The 24,981-nt window shown below is 44.2% G+C and overlaps 1 protein-coding gene across 4 annotated transcripts in view; it reads right to left on the bottom strand.

The window, feature by feature from the left end:
* Positions 1-24,981, bottom strand: part of TTC31 (tetratricopeptide repeat domain 31) — a 163,149-nt gene that overhangs the window by 112,547 nt on the left and 25,621 nt on the right. For all 4 annotated transcript variants that reach the window (XM_033954937.1, XM_033954919.1, XM_033954926.1 and 1 more), the window contains exons 3-7: positions 17,527-17,626; positions 15,368-15,639; positions 14,866-14,949; positions 4,578-4,646; positions 298-471 (exon numbers count right to left, since the gene is read on the bottom strand). In XM_033954937.1, the coding sequence (XP_033810828.1) occupies positions 298-471; positions 4,578-4,646; positions 14,866-14,949; positions 15,368-15,639; positions 17,527-17,626 (699 nt within the window). The remainder of the gene's footprint in view (positions 1-297; positions 472-4,577; positions 4,647-14,865; positions 14,950-15,367; positions 15,640-17,526; positions 17,627-24,981) is intronic.

Here is a 24,981-nt window from a genome sequence, read left to right as displayed (position 1 = left end):
TAAAGCCTGTTTAGGAAATCTAGCCTTAGCTGAATGACTAACTCAATTTCTGAGGCTTCTAAAGCATCAGACAATACAGTTAGAGGAGAACTTGTCGCACACCAGAAACAGAGAATGAAAAAGGGACAACTGGGAAACAAGGCACAAGGAAAGGAGTTAGAAAGGAGACGCAAGGATTCTGCATTTTCAACATCCAAACTACTAGAAAAAAAACCCAGAAGATCCCCAACACAAGAAGTATCATCTTCATCCTTGCACCCCCAAGCTCCACTCCATGCAACACAGAATGTATCTTACCTCAGTTTCATCATCTTCATCACTTTTATCAGCAGTTTCACCTATATTATTACATTGATTTCTCTCTTTAGCGCCCCGAGATTCTTTCTCCGATGCCCCTGTGACACTTCCCGCTACATTGTTTTTATTCTCCTTCTCTTCCTTCCTACTACATTCATTTATGCTATATTTTTCCTAAAGAAACAGAAAGAAGAAAAGTCAGGCAAGGTGACACTTTAGTTTCAACTATGAAATCCCCACCCTCTAGCATCACCTCTCCTTCCCATCTTTTGCTTGCAACTCACTTAATATGCATAAGGAAAAGGTGAAGGTAATACACCTACAGAGCTTGCCTGACATCTAGTTTTACTCTCACCTTTACCTTTTCCTTAAGCTCAACATTCAGCTTTACTCTCACACTCAAGGACTGTACTTATCCCATATATTCTTCAATTCTGTGACTATTTTAGCTTCCAACCATCTCCCCCCAGAATATCATCCCCCATATGCACTACACATTCAGAGTTTTTTTTAAAAATTCAAATTTCCTTGTGCTATTCTTAAATCTATTCCCTTTAAATCCTTATTCTTTATGCTTTGGAAAGGCACAGAAGACAGTTTGAAGATGTTTCTGACTTGGATCAATTTGTGTGATGTTCAATTGAAATTTAGTATGAATTTTTCTGATACTTCTATTCAGTTTTTAGATGTGGACATTCAACAAGATAAGACAGGTTTCACCACTAAAGTTTTTACAAAAACTACTGATAAAAATAGTTTCCTTAGATAGCTGCCATCCAAGAAAACTCAAGGAGAATTGACCTTTCTCTCAGATGCTGAGAATAAGGCGAAATTGTTCATCTTTTGAAGAATTCAAGACACAATCGGCTATTTTACAATCTCAGCTGTCATCAAAAGGATATCCTAAAGAGGTCTTAGATAAAGTATGCCGCCGAACTAAATATGTCAACAGAGAACATCTATAATCAGAAGGATAGTGTGGCAAGCCAGTCCTGGTGCAGAATGAGTGTATAATCAATCACCCTATATATTAAAGGTTTTGGTGAAGAGACAGGCTTTCACCTGCTTCCTGAGGTAGAGTCTGGAGTTAGATGTAGCCCCTAAGGGAGTAAATTCTAGAATGTGGGGGCTACTTCTGAAAAGACTCGCTGGCGGGTATCATAATGTATAATTTTTTTGGATGAGGGTGCAGACAGTGATGCTCCTTAAGAGGACCTCAGAGGTCTTGGCAGTATATAAAAGGCTAGCTTGTTCTTTAGGTATTCTGGTCCACTTTGTCTGAGGGCCTTGAAAATCAAACAGAGATTTTAATTTAGCCCTGTAAGATACTGGTAGCCAATGTAGTTTGTGCAGGAACGGTGTGACTGAATTAGTTTTAGCTGATGCAAACTCTTTTTGGTTAAACCAGTGTACAAGGCATTGCAGTAGTTTAGTCATGATTTTATCATGGCATGGACCATTGTGGTCAGACTTGTCTTTTCAATATATGGAGAGAGATTTTTGTAGCTGCCAAAGATGAAAGAGACAGTTTTTAAAAGTTGTTTATTATTGCCGAAGTAATTGAATTGATTGAGGGTTGGATGTCAGATTTTGGATTAAAATTAAACTCCGAAAAGACTAAGTTTTTCTTTGCCTCACCTCGTCAGAATACATTTGAGGACCCTATCATTATTAGGACTACACAATACCCTGTTTGCTCTTTGGTCAAAATATTGAGAGTTATGCTTGATCAGAACATGTGCATGCAGAATCAAGTGGATATGATAGTTCGTAAGGGCTTCTATATTTTATGGAACTTGCGTTCAATCACTAGTGTTTGGGTCATTCTGGATTACTGTAACATTGTCTATTTGGCCGGTGCCAAAAAGACTATCTCCAGGCTATGAGTTCTACAAATACTGCAGTTAAGACTTATTTTTGGTTTAGATAGATATGATCATATAACTCCCTTGTATCGTGAATTATATTGGCTGCCTTTTGAGGCACATATTATTTTTAAGTTGGGCTGTATTTATTATAAAGTTATGTCGGGCCAAGCTCCATCTTATCTGATCAACTCACTCTCAGTTTCTACTCAAAAACATTCTCATAAAGCTCATGCTTTTTTTGTTTATCCATCAGTGAATGGCTGTAAGTTAAAAAGATTCCATGAACGCATACTTTCGTATCAGGCTGCCATCTGGAATAAAGAATTCAAACAATTACTACTCGTGTCTTTCTCATATTTGGAATTCAGAAGGCATTTGAAGACATTTGTTTTCTAGGTTTTGAGGTAATTAATTTTTCATGATGAGCATTCGGCTATTTGTTTAGTATAATCTTTTTTAAACCGCATAGATCTTCAAGGTAATGCAGTCTAGAAGTTGATTTTATGTTATGTTGTTTGAATTTGTGGGATCAGAGTGAGTGACGAGTCTAGCAGTAGCCTGAGATTCCTAACCTGTGATTTTAGGAGGCGTTCATACTTTCCAAAACATATTTTGAAGTCAGGTATTTGCCAACTTGTGTTAGGAAAACAAAGAATCTCTGTCTTGCTTGAGTTCAGGCAGAATTTGTTGTTGTTTATTCATTCCTGAGTTGCAATTATATCTGGCGCAAAGCAAAAAAGCAAATACAGCATTCCGCAGTAAGATCAGTATTGGGTCAGACCAATGGTCCATCTAGCCTAGTAGTCCATCTTCACGATGGCCAAACCAGATCACTAGTACCTGGCAAAAACTCAGATAGTAACATTCCATGCTACCAATCCAGGGCATGCAGTGGCTTCCCCCATGTCTGTCTCAATAACAGACTATGGACATTCCTCCAGGAAATTGTCTAAACCTTTCATAAAACCAGCTACATTAACCATTCTTACCACAACCTCTGGCAGTCCTATTTAACATAGCAGAGATTCCATTAAAGCTTTTGTAAGATGCTGTGAAAAGTACTCTGTCCTCTGTGAATCTCATTCAGCACACACACTGGTTGTTTGGAATTTGGGTCCACTCCTCTAAAAAGATGGATCATCAATTCCCTATTTACTAAATAAAGGGGTAGATCCCCAATGCTTCACTGGGAATCTCTGCAGGTTCCCAAAGTTTTAGAACCTTGGAACCTTTGGAACCTTATTTTGCAGTCAAAACTAAAGGAATATTTTGGTTTTGCTGGCTGTGATTTTATGCATTGTACTGAAGAGTTACGGTACAACTTTATCTTTTCTGTTCTTTGGTATTTGGGGGTGGGGGGTTTGGGAGGATATGTTTCATGTGGAATTTTGGCTTTGTATTTACTATTCCTCTGTGATTTTGAATTGTTTTCTGAAAAAATTTTCAATAAACAAATTCAAAAAAAACAAAAACAAAAAAAACTAAAGGAATATGACTTGCTTTGGAATCCTGACCTCTGTGAAGTATTTTTCCTTTTAGTTCTGTATCATCTTATACTTCTGTACCTGGATCTACTTTGGGAAACTTGGACTGTCCTGCTGTTCATGTGCTCCTTTATGCAGTGCCCCCACCAGGTCTGCCCACCATCATGTAAATTTCAGCATTTGCTGCTACACTTCTCCCTCTGTATTTGCGGTTTCTGCACTCATGATTTTTTGCATGCTTACTCCGCCCCTAAAAGTTACATCAAAGATTAAAGTTCCTTTCCTTTTACTGTTCTGAAAAAAAAGTTTAATGTTTACAAACATTCACTCTGAAAATCGCTGCTTCTTTGCTTTCTCTCACAAAATCGATGCTTCAAATCTTTCACCCTAAAAATCGCTGCTTCCCAGCGTGCACAGAGAAAAACGTTGCTTCTCATCATCCACAGAGAGAAATGCCATGCATTATTTCATCAAAATTGCAAATTTCAATATTAATAATTAGTGGTAGTTTCCAAAAACCACAAATAACAGATGAAAAGTTATTCGCGATTTTAATAACAAAACCGCTGGTTGTTACAAAAAAATGCAAATAATATATAAAAAGTTCTTCACGGTTTTTCCATATTTGCGGATATGTTCCACCCGCATCCACCGCGAATATGGAGGGAGAAGTGTAGTTCTTTTCCTCAGTTTGACAACAAACCCTTCAAATTTTCCTCCATTCTTCAGTCCTAATCCAGTTCAACAACCCCCATCCCCAGCCCTAGCCCTCTCTCTCTCTGAACATCCAGGGCTACAAGCATTCTTCCTGCTAGCTTGGCTTGCTGAGCTAACACCACCGGCCACTGCACTGAACTCCATTCTCATTCATAATTCCCTGAAGACCAGAAGGGAGCATACCAAAATGTAAACCAAGACCAACTCTTACCATTTTATTTTCTTTATTATCCTTTAATTCTTCTTCTAACTTCTCTTGTCGCTTTCGATCTTTCTGCCTCTGTAATTCAACAAGAATACAAAGAGATTAGGTTCTTACCTTGATAATATCTTTTCCAGCACATAGGGATGGTATGCTGAACCAAACTTACCCATCTGTGCTTGCGAGCATAGTGCAGAAGATGTCAATCACAGCTTTTCAACTCCTCCTCCTTCTCCAAAGTCTCTGCTAACCCCTTCAGTTTGTACCAAAGCTGGCGACAGCTCTACAGAAGATGACAGGAGAAGGAGGAGTACGGTGAATTCCCCAAAACCAAGTGTCTGATCTGTTCAGATAAAGTTAAAACGATCACTGCAGAAACAGTAATGTAATTAACATATTAACAAGCCTCAAAGGAATAAAAAAATTCAATAAAATACAAGTCAAGCAAGAAACAAACAGCCTGAACATTTATGGAATGCAAACATTCCTCCCTCATAATTCTACATACTGTACATACAGTCTCTTTGTAGTCCAATAGTCCGACCGACAGTGAAATCTTAGCTATGGAACTGATCATTAAGCTTGAGTCAGAAAGCAGGTGCATCAGATTAAGGTAAGAACCTAATCTCTTTTTCCAATGCAATTGGGATGGGTACACTGAACCATAGCGACATACTTAAGCAGTCCCCAAACTCTAGGGATGGACAAATGATCCTGCTTGTAGTACTGAGGACCTGAAAGTGGCATCTTCCTTTGCTGCAATGTCCAACCAGAAGAATTTGGAGGACCAGGTTGCTGATCAATTTTTCATGATAAGCATTCGTTATGTGTGGCTTTTGAATGGGATCTCTTCCATGAAAGTTGGGCTTTTTTGAGGTTCTCCAACCCTTGAGGACTCTAATCTGCTCAGGTGGAACTGTCCAAGATTCTGCCCAAGAGGCCACACCTCTTGTTGAATGCGCTTTCAACAAAACAGATGGTTCTTTGCCGCAGTCAATATAGGCAGAGGAGATCGCTCTATGAATCCTCTACAGATGGTGAGCTTGGAAACAGGTCTGCCTCATTTTGCCAAAAAGATGATCTGAAAGACGAAACTCAGTCACCTCCAGGTAACACAATAGGACTCTCCTGACGTCCAAAACCGTTAAGGCTTTGTCTTTCTTCTTGGACTCTATAAAATGAAATGCTGGCAACTTAACCCCTTGGTTGACATGAAACGCTGATACGACCTTCAGTAAGAAGGAGGGAACCGTACACACTCCTGCTTCCGTGATCCTGAGGAATGGCTCTCTGCAAAACAGTGAATGCAATGCTTAAACTTTCCTGGCAGATGTACTTGCCACCAAGAAGGCTGCTTGGACCAACAGATCCATGAGAGAGGCTTCCTGTAAAGGCTCATAAGGAGCCCTGCTGATTGCTTCTAAGACTATATTAAGATTCCAAGAAAGAAATGGCTCTCAAATAAGCAGCCATCATCTCAGGGCATTCTTCAAGAACCTGTGTCCAGATGGGCCACTAGCAAAGCTCTTTTCTCTTGGCCTCAGAAGCATGAGAGCCCTGTTACTTGAACTTTAAGGGAAACCACGTTGGCATTTCTTTTTGCTTGTATTTTTTTTTTCTTCTGTTCCAGCAGAGAGGCAGAGGGGAGGAAGCCAGAGAAGCAGAGGGGAGGAGGACTAAGCAGCAGGCAGGCAGACCGGGGTCGCGGCGAGAGCTAGCTCCGCCCACCCCACCACGTCACAGGTCGCATCGACCCGGGCTCCCCTTTAAGAGGAAGGGAGCCAGGGCACGAGGCAGACCGCGGCGGCGTTTATTTTTGCTTGTATTTTTTTTTTTCTTCTGTTCCAGCGGAGAGGCAGATGGGAGGAAGCCGGAGAAGCAGAGGGGAGGAGGACTAAGCAGCAGGCAGGCAGACCGGAGTCGCGGCGAGAGCTAGCTCCGCCCACCCCCACCGCGTCACACGTCACATCGGCCCGGGCTCCCCTTTAAGAGGAAGGGAGCCAACGGCGCCCAGCCGTTCGGTGCGCGGCGAAGGTACTTTTCTTCTCTTCTCATTCTTCTCTCTCTCTCTACTCTTTCAGCTAGCTGCACGCCGGGCACCACTCTCAACCACCGAGGGACCATAGGAGCAAGGAGAAAGAAATGGAGGCTACAGGAACCCAGCGGAGCTACCCAGTATACTGCATCGAATGTCATATGTATGACTACCTCCCCTACGGGAGGTGGGCGTGCATATGCAGTCGATGTCAGAAACTGGATAGCCTGAAGAAGGAGGTCGGGAGACTGCAGGTTCGAGTACAGGAACTGGAGGGACTGTGCACCATAGAGGGGCAGTGCTGGGAAACTGAAGACACCGCCAGAGAGGACCACATCACGGAACAAGTTAGAGAGCTAGAGAAGTTCATCGAGGAGGCTTGCAGGATGGTGGAGGCACAGGACCACCAGCTCATCAGGAGAGAACTAACAGTCGGACGACAGAATCCACCAGACACCATGGGAGTAGGACCTTGTGGAAAATCTGAACAGGCAGATGAGGAGGAGACCCAACAGAACCCGGAGGAAGGACTAGCTGACTGCGCCACTGACACAGACCTGAGACCAGAGAGACAGTTGAGGAAGGGGAGATCTGCTATCGTAGTAGGAGACTCAATCCTGAGAGGAGTGGACAGTCACATAGCTGGAGGGAGAGAGGACCGACTAGTGACATGTCTCCCTGGGGCAAGAACGAAGGACGTCATCGACAGAATTGAGAGGATCCTGAAGGGGCCGAGACGGAGGAGACAGCTCTAGTAATCCACGTTAGAACCAATGACGTTAGCAGGAGTGACTACAACAGGACTGCACTAACTGATCAGTTCAGGATCCTGGGGAGGAAACTGAAACTGAGGGCAAGGAAGATAGCCTTCTCAGAGATCCTGCCAGTACCAAGAGCGGACGCACGGAGGCAGAGCGAACTACAAGCAATAAACAGTTGGCTCAGGAGATGGTGCGAGGAGGAGGGTTTCCTTTTTGTTCGGAACTGGACAACTTTCTTGGGAAAGAATAAGCTCTACAGGAGAGACGGACTGCACCTGAGCACGACTGGGACGAGGATGCTGGCACACAACGTCCAGAGCGTCATACATTTGGCTTTAAACTGAGGAAGAAGGGAAAGCCGACAGTCAATTTGACACATCGGACAAAAGTATCAAATAAGGATACTGAGCAAGGACATTGTAAAAGAGGGCTCGGGACTGAGTGGGAATTTTTGGAAAAAGGATCTAAGGAAGCAATACAAGGGGCCAGAGTCAAGGACATTGTGAAAAAGGGATCGGGGCTGAGTGGGAATTGTTGGGAAAAGGACCTAAGGACGCAATGCAGAGAACCAGGGCCAAGGATATTGAACAAGGGCACTGTAAAAGAGGGCTCAGGACTGAGTTGGAATTTTTTGAAAAAGGACCTAAGGATGAATCGCAGGGGTCTAGGGCGCAAATGAAATTGGCAAGCAGGACTAACAGAGAACAACGGAATCCAGAGGGACAACCAAAAATGGGGAAACAGATACACCACAGGAGGAGGATGATCGAGACGAGGCTTGGGGACTAGCAACTCACGAGGGGGACACCAGGAGTGCCAAACCACGAGGAAAACCAGCAAGAAAGGCGAACAACCGGAACTTACATTGCCTGTACACAAATGCTAGGAGCCTAAGGGCTAAAATGGGAGAGCTGGAAGTATTAGCCAGCAAAAAGGGCCTAGACATAATTGGAGTCACAGAAACGTGGTGGACTGATGACAATAAATGGGATGTGGCTTTACCAGGGTTCAAACTCTACAGGAGAGATAGGTCACACAAAAAGGGTGGAGGAATAGCGCTATGTATAAAAGATTCCATACCTTCAACCAGGATGGAAACAACAGTAAGGGCGGATGACTTGGAATCACTATGGGTTAAGCTATCAGGAGGAACAGGAGCAGACATAAAATTGGGTCTGTACTATCGCCCACCTGGACAATCGGAAGAAATCGACCAGGACCTGGAGGCCGAACTGAGGCAGTTATGCAAAAGCGGAAGTGTGGTGGTGATGGGGGACTTAAACTACCCGGGAATAGACTGGAGCATCGGGCACTCAAACTGTATGAGGGAGACCAAATTCATGGAGGTCACGAGGGACTGTTTCATGGAACAGCCGGTCACGGAACCAACACGGGGAGGTGCCACTCTTGACCTAATCTTCAACGGACTAGGGGGACCCGCTAAGGAGGTGGCAGTACTAGCCCCACTAGGAAACAGCGATCACAATACGATCCAGTACAGGCTAGAAATTGGATCATCAAAGGTGAAAAGAACCACAACGACAGCACTCAACTTCAAAAAAGGGAATTATGATGCCATGAGGAAAATGGTGGGAAAGAAACTCAACGATACCGCAAGGAAGATGGAGTCCGTAGAAAAAGCCTGGACCCTACTCAAGGGCACGGTGCACAAAGCACAGAACCTGTGCGTCCCCAAGTTCAGGAAAGGGTGCAAAAAAAAATAGAATAAAAAACCCAGTGTGGATAACAAATGCAGTGGAAAAAGGCGATAAGTGATAAGAAGGCATCGTTCAAAAAATGGAAAAAGGACCAGACAGAGGACAACCAAAAGGAGCATAAAAAACACCAAAAGGAGTGTCACCGATTGGTTAGGAAAGCAAAAAGAGAATATGAAGAGAGACTGGCAGGGGAAGCAAACTTCAAATCATTCTTCAGGTACGTCAAGGGGAAGCAACCAGCTAGGGAGGAAGTGGGACCCATGGATGATGGAGACAGAAAGGGAGTGGTAAAAGAGGAAATGGAGATAGCGGACAGGTTAAATGAGTTCTTCACATCAGTTTTCACAAGGGAGGACACAACCAACATTCCGGAACCCGAGGAGATCGTAAAAGGAGATCAGGATGAAAATCTGGTCCAACTAGAGGTGAGCAAGGTGGATGTCCTCAGGCAGATAGACAGGCTAAAGAGCGACAAATCGCCAGGTCTGGACGGCATTCACCCAAGGGTACTCAAGGAACTAAGGAACAAAATAGCTGAGCCACTTCGACAAATATGCAACCTATCCTTAAAAACTGGAGAGATTCCGGAGGACTGGAAAATAGCAAATATCACGCCCATCTTCAAGAAAGGCTCAAGGGGAGACCCAGGAAACTACAGGCCGGTGAGCTTGACTTCGGTCCCGGGAAAAATGATGGAAGCGCTGATTAAAGACAGCATCTGGGAACACATCGAAAACAATGGTCAGCTAAAGTCGAGCCAGCATGGCTTCTGCAAGGGCAGGTCATGCCTCACGAACTTATTATACTTCTTTGAGGGGGTAAACAGCCAGGTGGATAAAGGGGAATCCATAGACATCATTTACCTTGACTTCCAAAAAGCCTTCGACAAGGTACCACACGAAAGACTGCTAAGGAAGCTATGGAACCACGGGGTGCAAGGGGTGGTCCACCGATGGATCAAAAACTGGCTGGCGGACAGGAAACAGAGGGTTGGAGTAAAGGGCCATTACTCAGATTGGCAATGGGTCACGAGCGGAGTTCCACAGGGGTCGGTGCTGGGACCACTCCTGTTCAATATATTTATTAACGACCTGGAGGCGGGAACAAAATGTGAGGTTATTAAATTTGCGGATGACACTAAACTATACAGCAGGGTCAAAACCATGGAGGACTGCAAAGACCTCCAAAAAGATCTGACAATGCTGGAAGAGTGGGCCAAAAAGTGGCAAATGAGCTTCAACATAGGGAAATGCAAGGTCATGCATTTTGGGAAAAAGAACCCGATGTTCACTTACAAGATGGGGGGATCACCGCTAGGGGTGAGCAATCTTGAAAGAGACCTGGGAGTGATGATAGACACAACATTGAAGGCGTCGGCGCAGTGCGCCACAGCCTCAAGGAAAGTGAACAAAATGTTGGGTATCATTAAGAAAGGTATCACGACCAGGACGAAGGAAGTCATCCTGCCACTGTATCGTGCAATGGTGCACCCGCACCTGGAGTACTGTGTCCAGTACTGGTCGCTGTACCTCAAGAAGGACATGGCGGTACTTGAGAGAGTCCAGAGAAGAGCAACTAAGCTAATAAAGGGTATGGGGGATCTCTCATATACTGACAAGACTGAAAAAGCTAGGGCTTTTCTCCCTGGAAAAGTGACAACTTAGAGGAGACATGATAGAAACCTTCAAGATCATGAAGGGTATAGAAAAAGTGGACAGGGACAGATTTTTCAAAATATGGGGAACCACAAGAACAAGGGGGCACTCAGAGAAATTGAAAGGGGAAAGGTTTAGCACAAACGCCAGGAAGTTCTTTTTCACCCAGAGGGTGGTGGATACATGGAACGCGCTACCGGAGGATGTGATAAGTAGAAGCACGCTACAGGGCTTCAAAGAAGGTCTGGACAGGTACCTGGAGGACAAAGGGATTGAGGGGTACAGATAGGAGTAGAGGTAAGGTTATAGGGATAGGATTAGAGGTAATTTATAAAATTAGTCAGAGACCACTGTTCAGGCAGTGGGCCTGATGGGCCACCACGGGAGCGGACCGCTGGACGAGATGAACCTCTGGTCTGCCTCAGCAGAGGCAACTTCTTATGTTCTTATGTTCTTAATTCCTTGTCGATGCCCTTTTGGAGGAATGCCAATACCAATGAGATTGGGCATTGCCCAGCTGTAAGTTTTCTTTGCTGTACCAGTGCTGAAACATCTCCCGTCCCTTAGCATTTGCTCAAATCATCGTTGACTTTATGGCTCTAAGAAAAGTAGCAATGACTACATCTGAATATCCTTTTTGGACTACCACTGCATGCTAAAGAGCCATGCCATAAGGCCAATGCATCCTGGATCATCTAGGGCAGTGTTCTTCAACCACTGGTCCATGGACCAGTGCCGGTCCACAGAAATTTCCTGCCGGTCCACAGGGCCAGCACGTGCATCAGGCCCAAAACAGTGTTCAACTGCCGGTCCACGGTGCGATCGATGCGGCGTTATCTTCGAGCCAGCTCCCTCTTCCTAACTGATTCAGTTCACAAAGCCACGGGCAGTGGCTCCTACGAGCATCCTGCATCTGAACCAGAAGCCTTCTCTCTGACTTTGCAACGTCAGAGGGAAGGCTTCCAGATGAGGCACAGGACGTGCAAGGTGCAATTAGTACTATTATGGGGCGGGGTCTGGGGTGGAGATTGGGTAGAGATGGGCAGGGTCTGGCCCACGACTTAGCCCAGTGTTCTTCAACCACCGGGTCCACGAACTGATGCCGGTCCACAGAATAATTATTTTATTTCTGCCGGTCCATAGGTGTAAAAAGGTTGAAAAACACTTATCTAGGGCAGTGATTCTTAACCTTTTTTGAGTCATGGACCCCTTTAAGAATCTGATGAAAACTATGGACCCCCTTCCCCAGAAAAATTTGTATAAACACAACTTTGTATTCAATGAATATAATGTACTTTATTTATTGAGATTTGATTGTCTCATATATATATATATATATATACATATATATATATATGACATACACAAAGTATTATTAAACTTTAAAGTAAACAATAAAAAAAAACTATTCATGGTCACTCATTATAATTATGAAATACAATCCTCCTGTGTAAATTAAAAGAGATCTACTATGTTTACTACTCTGGCAAACTTCAGTCTGGCCTTGATGTTTCTCTTAGAGAGCAAAGGTTTCTTCCTAGCACACCTCCCATGCAAGTTAGTAGTCTCTTTCTGATTGTAGAGGCATGCATTTTCACACAGTAGCAAGAACTTGCTATAGGTCCCATGATGGCATTTTAGGGTTCTTGGGAGACAACTTTTAGCATCTTATGGCTCAAATAACACACAGGTGTATCACATCAGGTGCACATGATTAGAACATCATTACTCAGCATTTTGAAGGAGGTTTACGAACATAAGAATTGCCGCTGCTGGGTCAGACCAGTGGTCCATCGTGCCCAGCAATCCGCTCAAGCAGCAACCCACAGGTCAAAGACCAGTGCCCTAAATGAGCTCAGCCTCACCTGCGTACATTCCAGTTTAGCAGGAACTTGTCCAACTTTGTCTTGAATCCCTGGAGGATGTTTTCCCCTATAACAGACTCCGGAAGAGCGTTCCAGTTTTCTACCACTCACTGGGTGAAGAAGAACTTCCTTATGTTTGTACGGAATCTATCTCCTTTCAACTTTAGAGAGTGCCCTCTTGTTCTCACTACCTTGGAGAGGGTGAACAATCTGTCTTTAACTGCTAAGTCTATTCCCTTCAGTATTTTGAATGTTTTGATCATGTCCCCTTCTCAATCTCCTCTTTTCAAGGGAGAAGAGGCCCAGTTTCTCCAATATCTCACTGTATGGCAGCTCTTCCAGCACCTTAACCACTTTAGTCGCTCTTCTCAGGACCCTTTTGAGTATTACCGTGTCCTTCTTCATGTATGGCGACCAGTATTAGACGCAGCATTCCAGATGAGGGCGTACCATGGCCCGCTACAGGGGCATGATAACCTTCTCCGATCTGTTTGTGATCCCCTTCTTAATCATTCCTAGCATTCTGTTTGCCCTTTTCGCTGCCGCTGCGCATTGCACAGACGGCTTCATCGACTTGTCGACCAGTACTCCCAAGTCTCTTTCCTAGGGAGTACCACCCCGGACATCCTGTATTCGTGTATAAGATTTTTGTTACCAACATGCATCACCTACTTAAACCTCAGACATTTAATTTGGTGTGCTCCTGACTGCTGAGGTGAGAGTGAATACATGGTGAGATCAAAAGAGCTGTATGAGGCCTTCAGAAAAAAGATTGTAGCAACTTATAAGTCCGATAAGAGATTTAACAAGATCTCGAAAGAATTTGGCATTAGCCATTCCATGGTCCGGAAAATAGTGTACAAGTGGAGGACTTCCCAAACAACTGCCAACATGCCCAGGTCTGGCTTTGTTGGCAAGTTGGCAAGTTGACCCCAAGAGCAGACCGCAAGATGCTAAAAGAAGTCTTCAAAAACCCTAAAATGATATCACGGGACCTACAGCAGGCTCTTGCTACTGTTGATGTAAGAGTGCATGCCTCTACAATCAAAAAGAGACTGCACAAATTTAACTTGCATGGATCATCTCCCTGATCAATAGCAGTCACGACCTTCTTACCTCTGGTCCCAGACAGGGACTCTAAATCATCTGACGCAGCAGATCCTTGAGATAATAAAGGCATGGAAAAAACTTCCAGTCCTGATCCGAATAGTCACTAATGCTTGGAGCCAACTTGTTCCAAGGCATAGATGCCTACTGGGGACGTAATTCTCCCTGTATCGGAGCCAGCACACTCACAAGCAGCATAGTGCTCCCTGAGCTTGTCAGATAGGTTTTCCACTGAAGACTGACAAAGTCTGAAAACTCCTGAATAGGAGACTTAAAGGACCCCGGCAGGACCCCTGAATGGAGTAGTTGGACTGCCGCTGCCTCCACACAGTTGCGTTTCACACCCTCATTGTGTGCGGCTTTTGAATGGGATCTCTTCCCTGAAAGTTAGACTTTTTGAAGTTCTCCTGTCCTTGAGGACTCTAAGGAGGCTGAGCCTAGAGCTTCCACCCCTTCCTCTGTGCTCTGCAGCACGTGGAACATGGTCACTCGTCTGCTGACAAAGTTGCAAAAACATGTTGCAACTTGGCACTACTGGAAATCTTCCGGCTGCCAGTAAGAAGGACTCTGAGCATGAACTCCAAACCGCGAAAATCCATGCAGCATGTCGGGGGGAGATAATTCGCAGCCAGAGGGTTGTTACACAGGGGCCTCATGGCCTGTGCTCAAGCTTCTGATAAATCAGCAGGCGAGCAAGCTCCCAGGGAAATGGACCCAGAGCTCCCAATGAACCACAGAGCAGGCTGGCTCCACAGATACTTCAAAAGATTGGCCTGTAGCAGCAGCCTGCCCTCGTGGGTCTGCGTCCTTTCCCTGGCAGAGTAAGCCAAAGAAGGGAACCTCCGAGCACTGAAGCCATGCAGGAAAAAAGAAAAAAATATATGCAAAGTTATCTAAAAATAATAAAAGATAACAGAGCAGATCAGAACACACTTTCTCATTTCACTTTCAGAAGGAAAAACTAAGGAGGGAGCTATTCTCTACTGGTGAAGGGGAGAAGTTGAGAGATTTGAGTGATCCCTTCTGCAAAGCTCACGACTACAGGAGGACAACAGCTTGAGTAAAGTACCCTATGTCTTTGCAACAAACATATTTATGGTGTTTAGTTGGGTGAGAGAAGGTTAAGGATCTCTCTGAAACCAAGAACCAGAATTACCTTTTTCTTAAGCCTCTTTTTCTCTGCTTTATTTTTTATTCTTTCTTCTTCAGCTACCAGCTCATTAGCATTTTTTTCTGCTTCCTAGAAAAACAAAAAAGCCAGTGAGCTTCCAATTTCTGTTTCCTTGTCTTTTCCACCCCATCTTAAATCTATAGCCCCAACTTTTCAGGTGCACTTTCCCCTCCCTGGTACTCTTATTTGCATCCCTCCCTCCCAATAGACACCACACATCACCAGAAATTCAGGTTTTTTTTAAAACAAATAAAAGCTCCGTAACACCCGCTTCTGGCTCTGTATACAGTTAGAAAGTGCAGGTTAATTGCCTGAAGCAAAAGCTATTTGATAATCACATGACATATACACTGCCATTTTATGGAGCATAGCATGTCCAAATAATTAAAGCCATGCCCTCAATGGACTTCATAGACTTCTGAGACAAGCCAGTTACTCAACAGCTCACTGAGAATGCCAAGCACTCATTTTAGGAAGCATGCCTCACCTCAGCAGTAATTCTATGCCTTGTGGGCATTTTTAAATCAAGAATGGTGTTATTTGATGAAAAGTTTGATTGGGGTATATCTTGAGGGCAGAGAAATGATCTCCTAAAGCCACAGAATGTTCTGGGAACCAAATTTACAACACTGTCATCATTCGTGTCCTCATTATAGTCATCTTCAGTATCATAATCAACATCGTCATCATCATAATAATATGGATAAAAGTCATCGTTGGTATCATTGTCAACGAAATATGCAGACTCCACACTAGTATCTGTACAAGAGAGAGAGATTGGAATGATCACAATCCACTGCAACCTACACAGCAGGATGAGAAGTGGATGGAGGGTGGACAGAATTAAAAAGGATGGGATTCTGAAAAGTCAAAAAGCTATTATCATTAATACTCTGAAGAGGAGAAAAGCCCTGAAAATTTTGATAAAAATTGACTAATACACAAGGGGACATTCAATAAATCAAATGGCTTGCCTGTTTGACAACTCATTGCTTCTTTCCAGTAAAGTATTGCCATGTCACAACTAGGCTATGCAATGGCCTAGTTGTGGTATTTCTACAAGTTAAAAATTCTATGTACCAATTTATTTGAATATAAAGCAAATACAAATTTAAACCCTATGACTGTCAAGGCCTATTACTGTTTACAGATGCTGTGAAGTTATGGCCCTTAATTTTTTTTTAATAGACTTACTGTATATACTCGAATATAAGCCTAGATTTTGGGGCCCAGAGCCAGCACATTCCTCTCCCTGGGCCCTTAAGCCCTGCTGGTCCAGTGGTGAGCCAAGGCAAGAGCAATCCTCTTTTGCTCCTGCCCCATGCAGTCTCACTACTTAAAATGGCTGAAGTTCCCAAAGTAACCTCATAAGACAGCCACAAATTCAGTTTATATCCGAGTCAACCTTTTTCCCCCTTTTTTGGGGGAAAAGGGTTACCTCGGTTTATATTTAGATGGGTTTATATTCGAGTATATATCGTACTGCACTCAGAAAGGGAGTGGCTCCTGGCTCTGAAGTCCCTCTTTGAGCAGTTATTATACATTAAGCCTCTAACAATACTCAAGGAATTAATTCTCAACGGAAAATGGGGTAAGAGTGTGAGGAGTAACATTGATCCTTGAGCAAGATCCTACTGGTAAACACATGCTATATGCCACAGAGCCTATTTTATTCCTATGGGCATTGCAACAGAGAGCATGAGCTAACCATCAGTAAATGGCCCTTTTTTGGGGGGGGCTTGGCAACTTCCTCCTGTTACTTGGGACCTCTAGCTGAGTCAAAACTATACTCTACTGTGTCACACCTACCAAGGACATTTTTATATTCCGTTACAACTCACTTAGCCCATTACAGCGCCATCCTTGGTCAGAGATTCCAGGCCACAAATGTCACAGAAAGCAGTTCTCTCTATAACAGAGGTTCTTAATACAGTACTCAGGATACACCAAACCAGTCTGGTTTCAAGATATTTCTCGTGCATTTCCATTGTGAATATTTACACATAATAGCACATTCAAATTTATCTCATTCGTATTAATTATTAATATCTTGATAAGCAGACTAGGTTGGCATGCCGAGAACTAGGTTAAGAACCATTGTTTTGACACTGACGTATGGATCTCACATCTGACTAGCAGATGTCAGTATTATGCAGCATGCTGAGACTCCCTCCCCACAGGAACTAAAGAGTACTGTCTCCACAATATTCCTGGTCCCAACTAACCTGATCTGGAAACAAATTCAAGTCCTTTGGATGGTTTTGCCCAATGAAATACACATTCAAGTTTCATGTAATAAAGTTTGCAACATATTGTGATAAACTGCTATATAACTAGGATTATACTTCATATATATTTATATACAGGAAATGTGGCCTATATCATTCTGAAAATATAAGGCAATATTTCTTAACATTCTCCTGGAGGCATCTCTTGTCAGTCAGGTTTTCAGATCACCATAACCACTATCCATAAGACAGATTTACACACAATGGGTCTCTGCTATATGTAAATACATCTCATACATATTCACTGCAGTGAGCCTGACAACCCCATCTGGCAAGGTATGCCTCCAGGAGAAAGGTGAGAAGCACAGATAGCAGAATAGCATTCTATGAGCTTTCAGTTAATAGTTTCACACTTTACCTAATAATCCATGCTTCATCGGTCCATATTTCCCATTTACGAGGTCCTGTATTTCGTCAGCTTTATACTCACACAGTTTCTTAACAAAATCTATTACATTCTATGAAAAAGACAAAATGAATAGTTTTAGATTTATTTAGATTTAGCACACAATTTTTAGTAGTAGCTCTAGGAAAATGATATTTATACACAGTACTGTAGGTGTTTTTCCCTGTCCCTGAAGAGCTCACAATTTAAGTTCATACTAGAGAGCTGCACGGGAATGGGGACGACGGGAATCCCGCGGGACCCGTAGGCATCCCGCGGGTTCCCCCTTCGGGTCACGGGGATCCCGTGGGGACGCCCCCTAGGGTCGCGGGAATCCCATGGGGACGCCCCTAGGGTCGCGGAGATCCCATGGGGACACCTCCGAGGGTCGCGGGGTTCCTGCGGGGCTGGATGTACTAAGTCGCGCGGCTTTTCTCCCTACCTGCTCTGCTTGCAGCACAGAGCCGAACGGAAGTCTTCCCGATGTCAGCGCTGACGTCGGACGGGAGGGAGGGCAGGGAGGTTTGTCGGACCAGGCCTGTTGTCGGTCGGTCGGGGAAGCGCCACAAAAGTAAGGGGACCTGGCCGGCTGTGCTGCACCCGGGGCGGGAGAGAAGGAGGGGGGAGAAGGACGCTGAAAGCACTGGGGAAGACAAAGGGGTGGAGAAGGACGCTGAAAGGCCATGGGGAAGACAAAGGGGTGGAGAAGGACGCTGAAAGGACATGGGGAAGACGGGGGGTGGAGAAGGACGCTGAAAGGCCATGGGGAAGACAGAGAGGGAGAAGGACGCTGAAACGACATGGGGAAGACAGAGGGGGGAGAAGGACACTGAAAGGACATGGGGAAGACAGAGGGGGGGAGAAGGACACTGAAAGGACATGGGGAAGAAAGAGGGGGGAGAAGGACGCTGACAGGACATGGGGAAGATGGGGGGGAGAAGGACGCTGAAAGGAAAAAGGGAAGAGAGAGTGGGGAGAAGATGCTGGCAGGAAAGAAGACAGAGATGCCAGACTATGGGGGAAGCGGAGGGAAGAAGATGGGTGCCAGACCGATTTGGAAGGGGGGAGAAAGAGAGAGGCACAGTAACAGAGCAAATGGAAGACGCAGAAGGAAGAGAGACAGTGGATGGAAGGAACTGAATGAGAACATGAGGAAAGCAGAAACCAGGCAACAAAGGTAGGAAAAGAATTCTATTTCTTTTTTTTCTTTTTTTTTTGCTGCAGGATAAAGTAGTATATTAGTTGTGTTGATAAAAATTTACAAACAAAAGAGGCTCTGGTAGAAACCCGTTTACAAACTATGTATTCTTCCCAATTAATATTTCCAAATTAATAAAGTCTTTTTGCTTATTTGTAAATGGGTTTCTACCAGAGCCTTTAATTCAGTAGCATAATTAAATGAAATAACTATTTCTGAAGTTTATAGGGATGGGCGGGGGACGGAGGGGATTCCTCACAGGGATGGGCGGGGACGGAGGGGATTCCTTGCGGGGACGGAGGGATTCCTCACAGGGACGGGTGGGACTTTAGCGGGGACGGGTGGGATTTCTGTCCCCGCGCAACTCTCTAGTTCATACCTGAGAAAATGGAAGGTTAAGTGACCTGCCCAAAATCATAAGGAGTATCAGTGGGATTTGAACCCTGGCTTCCCTGGGTCTCAGCCTACTGATCCAGCTACTAGACTACTCCTGCACTCCACAATAAAAATATGGGACAAAATCCAATGTAAAGTTTGTATGACATCGGGAAGGGAAGTGTGAGCCAATCACTGTTGCATGTTACCCAGCACTCAGTAACACTCTAGGCAGGGGCATTGTGGACAGCCTACTCCACTGCACAGTGCAGGGAAATCCCCTTCACCCTTGCTACTTTTTGTCTAATTTTGAAGTGCACATTCTCTGCAGTAGGTTAACTAGGGCCATAAGACACATCTTATAAGAGCTGATTTGGTACAGATGGAATAGAAGTGCTTTGTGCTCAGGAAGACTACTACTATTATTTATCATTTCTATAGTGCTGCAAGATGTACACAGCACTGTACATTTAATATTCAATAGAGCTTACAATCTAATTTGGACAGACAGGAAACCTCAGGGTTGGGGAGTTTCTGGTACAGGAATGATGCAATGGGTAAGGGTATCTGACGGTGAGAATGTGTTAAGAGTTGAAAGCAGCTAGAGACAGTGCATGTCATATTTGCAGTGAGACTGCAAATGCATGTCAGTTCAGCTTGACCTTCCTACTGATTCTCCTCAGTTCTACGGGGGAAAGAGACAAAACTACTGAAAGCCAAATCAGAAATGTGTTGTACTACAATAAAAAGGAACCTACAGATTATTTACTGACCTTCAATGCTGTATATCCAAATGGTAACCACATTCCTTTGAGGAAAACAAGATTATCTAGGGACCTTGAGCTATTACCAAATACTTTCCATGCTTCAACGTTGTTATGTTATGTTGTGTTGTGTTATGTTATGTTAGTGACTAACTGCTAGTTTTATCAAAGCAGTCTCTGTACATAACTTTATTCTTTAGCATCCCTCCAGACCGGCACAGAACGGATGGGTTTACGCTCCTCTGCCAGCAGGTACAGACTAAGACAATGATTTTTGACAGTAGTACAAGTGGGCTGTGCAGTCCCATTTACAATCAGTCTGTTCTCAGTCTCTAGCAGGTGGAGATGGTGAGCCTGTGCTGTCTTTTTGAGCCTGTGCTGTCTTTTTGAGGAGTGGTGTTCTACACGTGACATGGTTCCCCTTCACGCATCCTTGTCTCACATCTTGGAGTTTTTGCAGGATGGCCTGGAGCAATGCAGGATGGACTGGAGCAGTGCAGGATGTAGCAAGGTCCAGATTGCGGCTTTGTCTTCCTTTGGCGGTCTGTTGCATGATCGGCATCTGACCACTCCTTGATGTGGTTCACTTCTTGAGAGCGGTGAAATTGCTCCGTCCACCAGTTTGTCCTTTGGTTCCAGCCTGGGATCTCAATCTGGTTCCTTCCCTGCTTGTTCGTTCTCCTTTTGAGCCTCTTGGCTCCTGCACGTTGAATGACCCCACTCTTAAAGCAGTGCTCCTGGTGGCCATTACATCAACTACAGGCCTTTTCCTGTAAGCCTCCATTCTTGGAGTTCTCCAGGGAACAGGTCATGCTGTGGCCGAAGGTGGTTTCGCTTTTTCATGTTAACCAGTCTGTTGTTCTTCCGGTCTTGGGTGGCCAGGAGAGCTCTTTGGAGCAGAGACAGTTGCACAAATTTGACATCCATAGGGTCCTTCGTGTGTATGTTTAGCGGACCCAGGAGTTCCGGCAGTCGGATCATCTTTTTATTCTGTTGGCCTTCGAAAGGGGGACAGCACTGCCAAGGCTACGATTATGCGCTGGGTCAAGGAAGCTATTGCTTCAGCATACCTTCTCCAAAAGAAACCTGTTCTGGATTTTCTCAAAGCTTATTCTACTCAGGGTCAGGCGGCTGCTTCAGCTGATAGCTCACTGGTACCCCCAGTGGATATCTGTCAAACGGCGGTTTGGTCTTCTCTCCATTTCTTTGTTCATCACTACCGTGTGGACGTTCAAGCGTGTCAGGACATGGTGTAAGGGGAGTGTGTTCTTGTGGCAGCCCTTCGGAGGTCCCATCTATTTTGTGCCAGTCTGGAGGAATGCTAAAGAAGGAGAAATTAGATTCTTACCTTCTAATTTTCTTTCTTTTAGTCCCTCCAGATCGGCCCAAACCCCACCCTGTCGTGTGTTTTTTGAGAAGAGCACGTTTTGGTTTTGTCTTGGTTGTTGGGGAGTATAATAAGAGCAGTGGCGTTTGGTTCGGCTGGTTAAGCTGGCAAACTGTGGGGATGCTTTTAAAGGTTCTTGTTCAAGTCAGTATCCGTGTTTCCAGGTCTGATCTGGACACTTACTTTATCTTCTCCATGTGAATGCGAACTTGGTATGTTGGTATTTTTTCAGCCTAGTTTCTGCTTGGCTATTTGTCAGACCAATTGTAGATGTGACTGCACAGCCCACTTGTAAGAACATAAGTATTGCCTCTGCCGGGTCAGACCAGGGGTCCATCGTGCCCAGCAGTCCGCTCCTAAGGCGACCCCTCAGGTCCATGACCTGCAAGTGATCGTTCACCCAAATCGTTAATTCCCTATTCATTTACTATCCTGTATAGTTACCCTCTATCTGTACCCTTCAATCCCCTTATCCTTCAGGAAGTCATCCAATCCCTTTTTGAAACCTCTGTCTTATCACCTCCTCTGGGAGCGCATTCCAGGTGTCCACCACACTCTGAGTAAAGAAGAACTTCCTAGCATTCGTTTTGAATCTGTCTCCTTTCAATTTTTCTGAATGCCATCTTGTTTTTGTTGTCCTTGCTAGTCTGAAGAATCTGTCCCTCTCCACCTTCTCTATGCCTTTCATGATTTTATAAGTCTCTTTCATGTCGCCTCTAAGTCTCCGCTTTTCCAAGGTGAAGAGGTCCAGCTTCTCCAGCCTTTCAGCATACGAAAGGTTTTCCATGCCCTTTATCATCCTTGTCGCTCTTCTCTGGACCCTCTCGAGTATCGCCATATCCATCCTAAGGTACGGTGACCAGTATTGGACGCAGTATTCCAGATGCGGGTGCACCATTGCCCGATACAGTGGTAGAATAACCTCCTTTGTTCTGGCAGTGAAACCCTTTTTGATAATGCCCAACATTTTGTTTGCTTTCTTTGAGGCCGCTGCACATTGCGCCGCCGGCTTCATGGTTTTATCCACCAATACCCCCAAGTCTCTTTCTAGGTTGCCTTCCACCAGTACCCTCCTTCCCATCATATAGATATACATCGGGTTCCCTTTCCCTATATGCAAGACTTTACATTTCTCTACGTTGAAGCTCATCTGGCATCTTTTTGCCCACCCACTCAGTTTGTACAGGTCTCTTTGTAGTTCGTTGAATTCCTCAACGGTTCTGACCCTACTGGAGTTTTTTGTGTTATCCGCAAATTTTATAACTTCACACTTCGTCCCTGTTTTTAGGTCATTTTTGAATATATTGAACAGCAGCGGTCCCAACTCTGCTGGCAGAGGAGCATAAACCCATCTGTTCTGTGCCAGTCTGGAGGGACTAAAAAAAAGAAAATTAGAAGGTAAGAACTTAATTTCTCCTTATACTCAAGAGTCAGAACTTCAACTAAGGCTTTTTCTCAATGGAGAAAACACTTGAGCCCTTTGTGTTTTTAACTATTAATTTGACAATAATTAGCTCCTTGTCATAAGACAGATAAGAAATTCTGACCCACCCTTGCCTACTGGGTTACTATATACAGTAACTGCTTGAATTTTTATTATTATTACTGGATATTTGTAAATAAAAAAAGAGAATAAAAATAGAAAACATTCTTATTCTTATTATTACTGGTATTATATATTTATTGGGATTTATTGACCTTCTTTATGAAGAGATTCACTCAAGAGGATCTCTAATCATCTTCATGCATTGCTTTCTCCAGTGCCCCTCTTTATCTGTCTACAGCTAAATTGAATTTGCTCATCTTTTTGGCTGCTCCTACCACTGCAAGGTTAGATTTTCTTTGTGCCCTTTCTGCTTCCAGCACACATGAACTCCTTCACCTTTCATATGAAAAGCGCCACCAACCAGTACTGGACTGAAATGTTGAATAATTTCAATTATCTTCCTAGCTCAGGGTAACAACTCCTCGACCTTAAAGTACTGTAGTAGCATCAGCTGCTTGAGAGGTAGTACTTATTAAGGCTTCCTGTTTCTCTTCTGATTTGCATTTCACTGCTAAGGAAATTAGTATGTGTACACAGACTCCAATGAACAATTAAGTCAGAATGCCCTCTCTGCATATTTCCATTTCATAACTTTGTTCTAGTCTTTTTTTATTTTCTATAATTTAAAGAAAGAAATGGGATTACATTTGCATGGCGGAGGAGTGTACTGTTAATAGCTAATCAAGAAATGGCAATGCCTATTCTGAACTCACTTTGAAGCTAAACAACTTGGAAACAGAAGTTAATTTCACTTACAGCAGAACCACCCTTCCTGTTGATTACATACTTCTAGCTTTAGGGCCAGATGCTCTAAAACCATCATTAAAATCCTGTGGGTCACTGTGGTGCCAGTAAATTGTTCGATTTGAAAACAGTGATTGATGCTGAAACAATTTTTCATACAAATGAGTTTCGCAAAGGGCTGCTGTAATCCCATCTAATCAGTCGTTGGAGAAAGTGACTGATATTTGTGCAAATGCAATAGGGGAAGCCCCAAAGCAGCCTCCTGCTGCTCAGCTGTCCAGGGAAGGAAGAGTAGGGTTTGTTTGGGTTTTTTTAATGGGCACATCATCAATGAACATAAAAAAAAAAGTTGTGCCAAGACTAGACAATGACATGGGGAAGGGTTCCCATGGTAAACTGTGGTTAGTCCACAGGAATGGGGAAAATACAGCAGAAACGGAAACAAAGTCTTCTAACGCCCAACAGCAGCAGTAAATGACCTTGTTTTCACGGCAAAAAATATTGCACCACAGTCAGAGCAGTAACACCCCCTATCCCCACGGCTCAACAGTTACTACCCAGGTTCCCTCGTGCCTACCTTACCCAAATGAGTCAGCTGCACCATGCTGAAAAATCTTCAGAGGCCTGCTCCAAGGCCTTCCTTCAGCTGATGAGCCTGTCCTTGATGTAACTTCCAGAAAGGGAGGGAGGAAAGGGAGGGTGAGAGACACTTTGGTGTAAGGGAGTAAGAGGGGAGAAGCTGGACATAGGGAGTTATACGAAAAGAGGGGAGATGGTGGGCATGGATGGGAGCATAGTGACAGGGACACAAAGGGGAATGTTGCATGGGGGTCAGTGGGGTAAAGGCATATAGGAGGGTATATGGGCACAGAAGATGGCTAGACATGAGGGAGAAAAGGAACGCAGAAGAGAGATGTTGGACTTGGGAGGGGGCATAAGGACACAGAATACTGTTGATGGTGAATGTAGGGAGATGGGCAAAGGAGAAATACCAGAAAGGTGAGTATAGGAGACAGAGAAGGGAGATGCTGAACATGGGGAAAATACATACACAGAGATGGAAGAAGAATGGTAAGCATGGAGAAAGATCATTGAGAAAGAAGACATGCCAAATGGTCAGGAAACCCTTACAAGTGAGTTAAGAGTAGACAGAAGGAAATAGAAACCAGAGCATGAGACTAATGTGATGTGAAGAATAAAATGACCAGACCAACAAAAGGTAGGGAAAAAAGTTTTATTTTCTATTTTGTGATTAGAATATATCAGATTTGAAATATGTATCCTGCTAGAACTGGTGTTAAACATAACTGGGGACCGCAAAGCCCAGACCGTGCTTCTTTAGCTTCCAGCTGTATTAGGGCTCTCTCTGACCAGGGGTTAGTTGCCCTAATTGCACTCCCCTACTATTCCTGCC

Source organism: Geotrypetes seraphini, chromosome 1 (assembly GCF_902459505.1).
Source record: "Geotrypetes seraphini chromosome 1, aGeoSer1.1, whole genome shotgun sequence".
NCBI lineage: Eukaryota > Metazoa > Chordata > Amphibia > Gymnophiona > Dermophiidae > Geotrypetes > Geotrypetes seraphini.
The sequence above is the reverse complement of the archived record's forward strand: the minus strand, read 5'-3'. Positions and strand labels throughout refer to the sequence as shown.